At 36.7% G+C, this 12,797-nt stretch overlaps 2 protein-coding genes across 2 annotated transcripts in view; one reads left to right on the forward strand and one right to left on the reverse strand.

Annotated features, from left to right (window-relative positions):
- Window positions 1-4,228, reverse strand: part of LOC135205543 (transient receptor potential cation channel subfamily A member 1-like) — a 28,745-nt gene extending 24,517 nt beyond the window's left edge. The window contains exons 1-2 of the mRNA XM_064236302.1: window positions 3,890-4,228; window positions 160-245 (exon numbers count right to left, since the gene is read on the reverse strand). Coding sequence (XP_064092372.1) covers window positions 160-244 — 85 coding nt within the window. The 5' untranslated portion in view covers window position 245; window positions 3,890-4,228. The remainder of the gene's footprint in view (window positions 1-159; window positions 246-3,889) is intronic.
- Window positions 4,229-9,275: 5,047 nt separating this feature from the next.
- Window positions 9,276-12,542, forward strand: LOC135202611 (uncharacterized). Its single transcript, XM_064232116.1, has one exon. It carries the CDS (start codon window positions 9,276-9,278, stop codon window positions 12,540-12,542), a length of 3,267 nt encoding a protein of 1,088 aa, XP_064088186.1.
- The last annotated feature ends 255 nt before the right edge of the window (window positions 12,543-12,797 follow it).

The following is a 12,797-nucleotide window of genomic DNA, read 5'->3' on the forward strand; positions in this document are numbered from 1 at the left end:
TCCCTGGAGAGATGACAGTTTTCTGGAACCAAATGGCCTACCAGAGACTCCTGGCATCTAAGTTCAATCACTGGATACTTTCTTACTGATGATCTGCCCAAGATCAAGAGCCTGTATCGGCATAAGGGCACCTTGAATTATAAGAAAAATAAGACTTACGATGGTTATCCTGTGCTTTCTGCCTCTTGAGTTTCTTCTTGGAAATCCTTTGTAGGAGAGGAACTTCATTTTCCTGGACTGTCATCCTGGTGGAAGAAAGGAGAAAGAAAGTGTTTAACATCACATTGGTATTTACAGCTCATGAATGACTGAAGGTTTAATAATTTGTTCATTTATTTTGTCTTATTTAATAACTGATCTCTTCTTTCAGTAGAAATGACCACCACAGGAAAGATCTGAAAGAATTCAATTCAGTCATAATATCCGCTATGCTTGTCTCCAGCAGGGATACCTTTAGATTTTGTCAAGGCAACTCTCATAAAATACCTGGCTGGAATGACTTGCTTAAAGATCTGTATACATATTCACGAGAAATGCTTTTACTGTGGAGGCAAAATTGTAGCCCGAGCGAAGGACACTTTGCACTGCTAATGAGACAGCCAAGAGCGCAGTTCAGATTTGCTCTTAAGCACTGCAGAATAAATGAAAAGCAACTAAGAGCTGATGCAATGTTTAGAAATTTAGAATCCGGAGATTATCCTCGTCTCTGGAAGGACATTCAATCCCTAAATCGCTAAACTAAAAAGCTACAACATAGTATGAGAAGCCGTCGGTGACGACTGACGAAGTTATCGCAAGAATGTGGGGCGATCACTTCAGCACTATCCTGAATTGCATATAAACGATAAAGACTCACGAAGGGATGTAAAAAAAACTCCTTTACTGATAACATTCAATTTCACTTCGCAGATCGTATTGGGCCTAGTAACATCAGCGATGCCGTAAACAACCTACCTAATAATAAGTCGCCCGGCTGCGATGGTCTTCCTGCAGCTTTCAAATTCTGCCACCCGATAACTGACATTTTGCTAACTGCCCTAGTCAATGCGTGCATAATTCACCAGTTTATTCCAGCCTCCTACTCTTAGTTCACATAATACCATTAATAAAAAACAAGCTTAAGGATGCCGCTGACCCTGGTAATTATCGGTCGATTGCAATCACTACGATTGCGTCGAAGATACTTGAGTCGGTTCTTCTGGTCAGACTTCTCCCCTTTCTACACACACCACTGACAACCAGTTCGGTTTTAAATCAAACCACTCAACCGACACCTGTATCTACATCCTGAAAGAATTGCTGAACTATTACCTATCATCAGCCTCTCCTGTTTTCCTAAGTTTTGTAAATGTGAGGAAAACATTTGACTGAATAAACTATTCCTGAAGCTCTTCCTAAACGCCTTTCGGCAAGGGGGCATCCTCTCTCCATACCCGTCGTTTAATAAGTACACAGGTGTCCTGAATGTCAAACTGAACTCACTCCCAATCGGATACACCTATCACCGACACATGAAACTACTGCTCTTCCGCTCGTATTGCTACAGTATACTATATGGGTGTTCCCTTTGGACGAACGGTACCCGAGAGACCATGAGACGTATCACTGTTGTTCACAATGACATTTTGAGACGCCTCAAACACTCCTCGCCACCATTCCGCCGCACAGATGTTCACAGAAAACCGCCTGAATAATTGAAAAATCATTGTAAAGCGAACAATGTCCAGTCTGATAACCCGAGTGAGAAACAGCAGCAATTCGCTCATACAAAGCATCCTAAGCTGTGAGGCAAGAAGACCTAAATTGTGGGAAAGATGGGGAAAATAAGGCGTTTGTTCCCTAAGTGACTAAATCTCTGTCTTTGCAAAGTGTCATCTGCAGAATCTGTCATAATTATTATAATATTTCTTCGATTGTTGTTATATTTTTCAATATTACCGTGAATATTATCTGTATAGAATTCTGCTACTTTCAATTTTCGTATTTATCTTTCTGGACCTGACTACTTTAATCACCTGGAATTTAATTATATGCAACCTGTTCACTATTTATAATTTTTAATGTTTTTTAACTACTATTCCTAACGTTATTACCCTTGTTATGAATACTATATTCTATACTTCTTCAGCAACTATGGATATTACCCATTTATAATTTTCTATCATTGACTATATTTCGGTGGACTTACTTCCACCCTTAGCAAGGGTGGAAGTAAGTCCACCGAAATATAGTCCTTAGATTTAAAACATTTTTAATAGACCTTTTATACTTGAGACGTATCCTGTTTTAACAGAATTGATTTACATGTATATATATATATATATATATATATATATATATATATATATATATATATATATATATATATATGTGTGTGTGTGTGTGTGTGTGTGTGTGTGTGCGTGTGTCATATCACATTACCGTGATTCATATACATACATCGAGCTACATATGTCCTTTAATATCTAATTCGCTCTTCCTCGGAATTAATATATATTCATATATGTTAAACCGAAGGGGAATTTCTTAGTCGATAAGAATCGAGCCCGTCAGCTGACGAATTTCTTATCGACTAAAAAATTCCCCTTCGGTTTATTATATAGGCTATATATATATATATATTAATATATAATATATATATATATATATATATATATATATATATTAGATTCTAGTGATCACATTTTTGGTTGTAATTGTGATTGTCACAATGCCCTTTTACCTTCCCAGTTTCTTAACATTTTGGATACTCTTGTCACTACGAAGTACATACGTACATACACACACACACACACACACACATATATATATATATATATATATATATATATATATATGTGTGTGTGTGTGTGTGTGTGTGTGTGTGTGTGTGTTGTGTGTGTGTGTGATGTACTTCATAGTGACAAGAGTATCCAAAATGTTGAACAAACTGAGAAAGGCAATTTACACACACACACACACACACACACACACACACATATATATATATATATATATATATATATATATATATATATATATATATATATATATATGTGTGTGTGTGTGTGTGTGTGTGTGTGTGTGTGTGTGTGCGCGCGCGCGTGTAAATTGAACGCAAAATTATAAAGAAACTTCAGGCGCTTGACGGCAAATATAGTTAGAATATTTATTTATCTTCTAAGACTAGCGTCGTTCAAAGCATTCGTCAGTTGCCATTTAGTGATCTTGTGATTAGAGTCTGAGTCACTCCATATAAATTTCCCAGCAACGAAGAGAGAAAGAGACGTCGAGTGTTCTTCTTTAATCGGACATTTTTCCCAAATAAGCGAAAAATATATGAAATATCATCATAATTCCCTTGAACTCGCAAATGGCAACTTTATCCATTTACCGTAGGCCTGTCGTATAATGTGCAGTGGCCATTTAATAAATAATTTCTGAATGAAATCATAATTAATCCTGTTAAGGTTCATGACTCATCAGTGCACACTACACAGACACACTAGCGGCCACACTACATGGTTCATGTTAGGTGCAGTTGTATTTACCTTTAAAAGTTTTACTAGTTTTAAAAGATTTACTCTTATTACTTTATTTAAAGTAATAAGAGTAAATCTTTCTCTTTCGTATTGTGAGTCCAGTTTTTACAAATGACACTGATATCCCTCGTTATTTACCGTGACTCTTTTTAAAAGTATTTTAATCGTCTTATCAACTTTCTTCAAGATTCACTAATTTTGTTGTCTGGTTACATATTCGTTCTTCTTTCAGTTCAGCAGTTACTTGCTAGACACACATCTAATATAGATTACAGTGTTTACAATCTGCCGATGTGGTTCAACTCTCTGACCATCCACAAAAATACATTAAAAAATATTCCTTTCAAGTCTAGTGTTCTTTACCTTACCTCAGTATGAAAGACGGTGTGGTTTCCCGTGACAACAAAACAACACTTGCTTAACCCTGCGAACCAATGTTCCTCCGATAGATGGCGAGACTGGCCTTTAAAACTACAGTTACTACACCCGAGTCTTGAGACCGTTCTTTTAAGCCGAGTCGCCGATGTCGTTCAGGCAGTGAAACGTTTTGTCCAGATACCACCTCACCCGCAGGTGCTCGAGCTAGAGGTATCCATTGAATCTCAACTTAGTACGTAATACTACGTACGAATGCAAGGTTTGGCCGCCGCTGTGGCTGTCACGTGATGACTAGGCAACCAGCATCCCTTCAATCCTATGTAGACATTGTTTACGCTAGGGGCTGGCCTCTGATACCAACTGACCACTTTCTTCAGAGTTCAGACGTTAATCACTCCTTATAGTAAATAAACATGATTTAATGATAAAATATCGCAGGTTATTATTATTATTATTTTATTTAAAACTAGCCTTGAAACCAACACGAATTAACAGTTTGTAATAATAAACTTAAACCAAGCAGGTACGACACTCTCTGACCTTGAACGTGTTACAAGTTGCTTATTCGTAATATAAAAAGATAATTTTACCGGGCACGTTCGCCCGGTCATATCTCACTATTTCCTATTGAATTTTCTTAGTGGAAATGCTTCTAAGAGTCGGAAGATCACAAAGTAACGGAAATGCGTTTATGAATGGCAGTGGTAAGCTTGCCAGACGTACGAGTCAGACTTATTTATATTTATAAAGTATATAATATATAAAGACGTAAGCTTCTTTAACGTATAACAGGGACTTATGAAATATGAAGGAATCATTCATATAACTCATTTTAAAAAAGAATAATAAAGAGTATAAAGTTACATTAAGTAGATGAAGAATAAAGTATTTTAAAAAGTATCAATCGCTGCCTTTTTTTGATAGTTTATAATATTATGCTCTATTACAGTGCCTAAATCTCTCGCTTTCTCACACAGACGCCGACGCAATATTTAAATACAACTTCTTGCTTCGTAATAGTACTACCATTTTACAGCATCATCTTAAAAGTTATTTTATGTCAAGAACGTTTGATAACTTTGTTTACAAACATTAAGTTTCTTAAGAGTTGCATGACTACGCCAGAATCTCTCTAGGAGACAATTAATCCTAATTCTCTCTTATGAACAATATTCCGCCCTGCTCTCTCTCTCTCTCTCTCTTACAGTTTTTTTTATTGTAATATATCTCATCTTAACCATTTTGTCAGTAATTGCAGATGTATATTTATAATTATTGCATAATTACATAGATACTTAAAAGTATTAGATTAATGCCATAGAAACAGTGGATATATATATATATATATATATATATATATATAATATATATATATATATATATATTATATATATATATATATATATATATATATAATATATACATATATATATATATATATATATATATATATATATATATATATATCTTGTAAGTCTGTGTCATAGTCACTGTACACTTGAGCCAGGCCAAAACTGTGTTGCCATATGGTATTCAAGCAGTATTCAGAACGTCTCCAATCTTTTATTTTGTCAGAGAGAGAGAGAGAGAGAGAGAGAGAGGCCTGTCTGTATACGATAGTTTTTTTTCTCACTCGTCAAACTTACTCTGTTATGCTTTATTTCATATTTCCTTGCTTATCAATTTATTCTTTACCTACGATATGAAGAAATCAAGATATTTGTAGAAAAGAGAAATGCCTCCAGACATATACCATTTTTCTTTATCTGCTGGTCACACCCTTGATACTCCACGCGACTGACAACAATAAAATTTATATGTTTGTTTATTGTCTTCCAAAGTTGTATTACCTGTGTTTCACGCGTTTAAAACATTTTGAACACAGACACACACACACAAACAGTGTGCATATGTGTTAATACCAATAGGTTAAATTGGTCAAGTTGGCAGTATCTTTTCCTGAGAGAGAGAGAGAGAGAGAGAGAGAGAGAGAATTATGAGGACTCTTAAGGCTTGGCATATGTATAATTAACTTATTATCTTGGGAGATTTTTTGTTAATCTTGCGATGTTCTAAAGTCAGTTCTTGGGATTCGAAAGAAAAATAATCCGAGTAGCAGCAAACACCCAAATGACTCGGGTCACTGATTAGTTTGCAGAAGCACCAACCTTATGAATTGACGCCCTCAAAATATTAGGAACTCGCATGATACACGAGGTTCATGATGCAATAATTTCTTTTGGGGGGGTTGCACGATACGTGAGATCGCAAGTTACATAAGTGTGTGTATATATATATGTATAATATATATATATATATATATATATATATATATATATATATATATATATATATTGGGTTGAATAAGGTAGACCATTCGTTATATGCGAGTAAAATAATTCCGGTTATTCACAGAATTCATTATTATTTTACCAGTTTACTCGTTACACACACACACACACACACACACACACACACACACACACGGAGAGAGAGAGAGACTCACCTATACGTATTTTCTTGGTTATGCTCCAATGAAAACATAGCAGACAGGAACATAAACGAAATCTTACAGCCAATCGTGTTTAATATTTCTCAGTTCCTCAAGTCATAATAGTTTCTCTACGTTTTGAATTTGCTATTAGTAGAACGCTTTTGATTGTACATACTGTACATGAACAGAAAAGTAATAGATGTAATTGCGTAAAACTTTTAGTAGAATCTTCAACTCTTCGAAGTCAAATAATCATATACTTCTTGGCTGGTTTATATATATATATATATATATATATATATATATATATATATATATATATATATATATATATATTGTCACCCATCCGCCAGATTGGCATCTCAATTTTGTAAATAACTCTTAATTTTCATTTTTTGTGGAAATGTACAGTTCATTCCTGTACCTGTTTTTAAGATCCCTAGTTATATTTTTAGTTGTCCCGTTTTCAGAGTGCTTTTGGTTTTCCCCGACTTCTTTTAGTTTTTTTTCCTTTTTCTTCGGACCACCTATTTCCTGCATAGTTAGTCTCACCTGGCCCTCTACTGTGATAAGTGTCCTATTGGAGTAGCTGTCTTCTTATTCTTCAGTTTTTTGTAATGTATTAATGTTCTGTTATATAAATTTTGAGTGAACCTTTGTGAAACTGGTAACGTAACGTATATTTAAAATTTAGTTTATTAAGGTTTATTTATTTTGTTATTTGTGCGGTGCAGGATTGTTTGAGTGTTTCTTGTTTTATGCGGTAAGAGGTATTACCGTAATTATGTAAACTTGTTTCATTATTAAATATTAAAGTGCTAATTTTTGTTCTGTTTTGAAATTAAACCTTTATTTTATGTGACCTATGGAAGAACTTTATATTCTCTGAACCTTGGCCATAAAGCCGTCACATAAATTGGGGGCCTGTCCGGGATATATCTTGTTTACCGTATTGGGGATTCATTCAGTTAGACAATTGTCGCCGCAAATAGTGTTCAATATTTTTAGTTTCACTCAAGATTTATTGTAAACATTCTGAATACCTGTTATTAGGGTTAATGATATATATGTGCGCGCTGTGAAACCATTTTCCGTATTATTGTTTATAGACTGTTCTGCTCTTTTGGGTAATGCTAACGCAGTAGTATATTTTCATTTTCGCCCTCACCGAGTCAACGACTCAAGAGACTCACGAGAGCTATCCGGAAGCTCTTATCCATATTTTGTCCTTTTATAATTACAACTACGACTTGTGCAGTCATTTCCCCTGGGTTGGACGATACCAGGATCGCGTAGTTTAGACGATAGGTGAGTAATCGTTTAAACCTTTATTTACTTTATTATTTTTTTTTTCTGCGCCGACGTACAAAGTTTGTAAGTTGTCATTCAAGTTGTTTGGAGTAAATAACGCTTGTTTAGGACCAACGGGTTATTTCCTTAGTTCCTCCATATCAGCTTGAATCGGGAATGTAAAAATTATTTTCACTCCCTCGTGTTCTTTATTACCTTTTGCTTTCGAATCGGGACTGTCCCTTTTCCCTAAACCCTAAAATAATCTTATTACTTGTAATGCTTGTTGTGTAATTTTGTCGGGAAACTATAAACTCGCTAACATGATAATTTTGTATTGTGGTTTGTAATGCATTTACTTGAATGGCAGCAGGAACGTGTTAGTCTATTATAATTGTAAAACAGGAATTCAATTGTTTACTAAAGGAAGTTTTCTTTAACTTTAACCATGGCTCAATTTAACGTTCAGAAGTTTGCTGCGGATCCCTCTGCTGAGTTAGCTAGTATCCAAAATGCTAAGAAACTAGAGCTTCTCGAGTTAGCTAGTCATTTATCAATTGCAACTAGGAGTAGCATGCGGAAGAATGAAATTCGCAATCAGATTCTTGAGCATTATATGCGTGTGGGTAAACTAGGCAATGAAGCTAGACAGTATTTAACTCGTGAACCAGCAGTACTAGCTCACGAGCAGCAGTTAGAATATGAGCGCATTTCCCTTGAACGCGAGAAACTTGCGGCACAGAAATTGGAATCAGAAAGACAATTTGCATTGTTGGAGAGACAAGCCGAAGAGAAAAGGTTAGAATCTGAGAGAGAAATGTCTAAACTTAAATTAGAATTCGAGATGGAGAAAGCTAGACTTCAGTTAGCTTCAGAGAGAGAGAAAGAAAAACAAGACTATGAAGCGTCGTTAGCACTTAAATTTGAACAGGAAAAAGCAAAGCTTTCTAGAGAGAATAAGGAACATGAAATTTCGGTTTTGGAAGCTCGGGAGAAACACTTTGATTTAGCAAAAAACATTAAGTTGGTTCCCACATTCACAGATTATGACCCTGAAGATTATTTTAAGACTTTTGAAGAGACTGCCTTGCATTTGGATTGGCCACGCGATCAGTGGGTTTGGCTATTAAGGCCGAAATTAACTGGGAAAGCTGCGAAAGTTTGTAGACATCTCGAAAATACTACAGATTACCAGAATGTTAAACAAGCAATTTTGGATGCTTTTTCAATCTCTGTCGAGGGATATCGTCAGACCTTTCGTAACAAAACTAAGTTCACAACTCAAACCTATGTAGAATTCGCTTCAGAGAAATTAAGGGAGTTTAGGAAATGGGTAAAATCTGCTGCAGTAAGTACTTTTGCTGAATTAGAGAATTTGATTGTACTTGAAGAGTTTAAACGAAAGCTTCCTTTGAACATTATGATGTATTTAGAGGATAGGGAAGAAAGACTTTTTAAAGGCAGCTTCTCTAGCAGACACTTACTCTTTAATACATAAATTTGGCAACAGTAAGAGAACCGACCAGAATGTAAAACCATCTCCAGTTAAAAACACATTTGGAAACTCTTGACTGATACGGCAAAAGCGTCTAATGTACGTTGTAGTTATTGTAAGAAGGACGGTCACACAATTAAACTGTCCAGATCCTAAATGTAAAACTTCCTTGCCTTTTCGGAACCCATTTAACCCTTTTCTTTACGTTAAAGGTAAAACAGATGGTCAGATTAAGCCTGTTTCCCATATCCATTCTGAAAAGCCTGTAAATGTATTTGATGATTTTACTTTTAATGGAACTGTAGCTTTGAACTCTGATGGGGATAAGTATAAAGTCAGGATACTTCGTGACACAGGTGCTTCGCAAAGCTTACTTTTGAGGAGTGCTCTCCCAAATATTGAAGCTAACGTAACTAATGAACATGTTCTCGTGAAAGACCTTTCACAAATATCTAAAGTTCCCCTTGCTAATGTTCATCTTGATTGTCCTATAAAGAAGGGTAACGTGCTGGTAGGCATAAGAGATATTGAATTTCCAGTAAAAGGTGTAACTTTATTATTGGCTAATGACCTTGCAGGACGTTTGGTAGTTCCCAATGTCATTGTAATGGAAAAACCTGTAGGTGAAAACCTTGAACCTGATCCCGATTGCTCTGTAAATCCTTCTTGTGTTGTCACTCGTAGCCAGAAATCTAGTTCGGATGAATCTAAAGTCACTTCTGTAAATTTCGAAGCACGAAATGTTATGAGTAGAGATAACCTTATTGAAGCTCAGAAGCACGATAACACTTTAAGTAAGCTTCATGACCAAGCGGTTTCTAGAAGTGAGATTAACAAATCCCCATGTTTTTACTTTGAATCTGATTTGTTAATGAGGTTTTACCGTCCCCCTAAGAGATCTAGTGAAGACACCTGGAGTGAAAAGCGACAAATTGTGCTACCTCTTTCTGTTAGGAATTCTGTAATGGAAATAGCTCATGATGCTTATGGAGGACATTTAGGAATTCATAAGACCTATTGTAAGATTTTGAATTGTTTCTTTTGGCCCAATATGAAAAAGGATGTAGCAAAATTTGTTCGCACTTGTCATGTATGTCAGATATCAGGAAAACCTAACCAGGTAATACCCAAGGCACCTTTACAACCGATCTTGGTCCCTGATGAACCTTTTAGTAAGATAATTATAGATAACGTTGGTCCTTTACCAAAAACCAAGAAAGGTAATCAATACTTGCTCACTATAATATGTCCTACGACCCGATACCCTATTGCCATCCCTCTTCGTAACATTTCTGCTAAGAACATTGCTAATTCTTTACTTAAAGTTTTCACGAATTTCGGTATCCCAAAGGAAATACAAAGTGATCGAGGTTCAAATTTCACCAGTGACCTTTTTGTCCAGGTACTTAAAGAACTAAATATCAAACAAACCTTGTCTGCTGCCTATCACCCAGAGTCTCAGGGTGCCCTCGAGCGTTGGCACCAAACTTTCAAGAGTATGCTCAGGAAATTTTGTGTTGAAAGTCAACTTGAGTGGGATGAGGGCATTGATTTTCTTCTGTTTGCTATCAGGGAAGTTCCCCACGAGTCCCTTGGTTTTTCACCCTATGAGATGTTGTTTGGGAGGTCAGTTAGAGGCCCTCTTTCAGTAATTAAAGAGGAATGGTTGAACACTCCTTCTGAGTCTAGCCAAACCATTCAACAATATATGAATAAACTTAAAAGCACATTAATGCAGGTTAGGAAAATTGCTGGGGAGAAATTAAGGGATCAACAGATCTTAATGAAGAGAAACTATGATAAAGCTTGTAAAGTCAGAAAATTTAAACCTAATGACCTTGTGTTAGCCTACCTTCCTGTCCCTGGTTCCCCTCTTAAAGCTAAGTTTTGTGGGCCCTATCCAATCATAAAAAATGTAAACAATAATACCTACATTATCAAAACTCCAGATCGTAGAAAGCCCACTCAGATCATTCATGTTAATTTACTAAAGGCATATCACTCTAGGGAAACTGGAAATGGTTCTAGTGAGACTGTTGTTAATCTTAATTTTAAGGTAGACACACCAGGAGAGGAAAATTCATTGGAAGACCTTATTGCTTCCTCCATGCCACAAACCAATACAGAGGTTCTAAATAACCTGGATCTGTTCTTGAGCCACCTCTCTCCTGGGCAGTCGCAAGACTTAAAGAATGTGATCTCTAGCCATTCAACACTCTTTAATGATTTTCCCAGGAAAAGTGATTTGCTGCTACATGACATCGAGCTGGTTCCTGGTACAACACCCATTCGTCAGCAGTCCTATCGTGTGGGTCCTGAGAAGAACAAAATGAAGGAGGAAGTCGAATATCTTCTCCGGCATGGTCTAGCAAGACCGAGTAAATCACCATGGGCTTCACCTTGCATCCTAGTTCCAAAAGAGGACGGTAGCTACAGATTTTGTACAGACTATAGAAAGATTAACAATGTCACAATTAAAGATTCCTACCCTTTGCCACTCATTGATGATTTAATAGATTCAGTAGGACAAGCAAAGTTTGTAACGAAGATAGACCTCTTAAAGGGCTATTATCAGGTAGGATTAACTGAAAGAGCTAAGTTAATATCTGCTTTCATTACACCCTTTGGACTCTTTCAGTACGAGGTCATGCCTTTTGGCCTTACCAACGCCCCATCTACCTTTCAGCGCCTTGTAAACTTCATCATCCAAGATTTGGAGGGTGTTTATTGTTACCTTGATGATATAATAGTCACTGGACAAACTTGGGAAGAACATTTGAATAGGCTAGAGTGTTTGTTCCGTAGGTTGGAAGAGGCTGGATTAACCATAAATCTTAAAAAATCTGTCTTCTGTAAAGCTACTGTTACCTACTTGGGCCACATTGTTGGGGATGGTAATGTTCGACCAAAAACTGCCAATGTAGAAGCTGTTCTAGAGTACCCTGTTCTGACCACTAGAAAGTCCTTGCAAAGATTCTTAGGGTTAGCCTCATACTACAGGAGATTCTATGCTAGTGATGCAGGAGCTGGAGGGGTGCTACTCCAAGAGTCAGACGGTATACTTCACCCCGTCAGCTACACCTCCACTAAGTTCAAGCATCACCAAAAGTCCTACAGCACCATTGAGAAGGAAGCACTTAGTTTGGTACTCGCCCTGCAAAAATATGAATGCTACTTACTAGGTGCTGCTGAGGTACTAGTCTTCACCGACCACAACCCCTTGACCTTCCTCGACAAAATGAAGTCCCACAACCAACGTCTACTACGCTGGTCCATCTATCTGCAGAAGTTCCCTCTGCAGATCCGCCACATCAGAGGAACTGAGAACATCATGGCAGATGCCTTATCGCGACTGCCTCCTTAACATGATCCCTCCTTAACCAGTCTACAGTATCGTCCGTCTTCGCCTTATTGGCCTCTTTTTCTACGAGCCACTCTGTTGGGCTCGTCCTCTAAGGGGGAGGTGTCACCCATCCGCCAGATTGGCATCTCAATTTTGTAAATAACTCTTAATTTTCATTTTTTGTGGAAATGTACAGTTCATTCCTGTACCTGTTTTTAAGATCCATAGTTATATTTTTAGTTGTCCCGTTTTCAGAGTGCTTTTGGTTTTCCCCGA

The sequence above is a fragment of the Macrobrachium nipponense genome, chromosome 24 (genome assembly GCF_015104395.2).
Source record: "Macrobrachium nipponense isolate FS-2020 chromosome 24, ASM1510439v2, whole genome shotgun sequence".
Taxonomy (NCBI): Eukaryota; Metazoa; Arthropoda; class Malacostraca; order Decapoda; family Palaemonidae; genus Macrobrachium; species Macrobrachium nipponense.

Coding starts and splice junctions, on each gene's coding strand:
- LOC135202611 (XM_064232116.1), top strand. CDS start 9,276: ATGTACGTTGTAGTTATTGTAAGAAGGACGGTCACACAATTAAACTGT.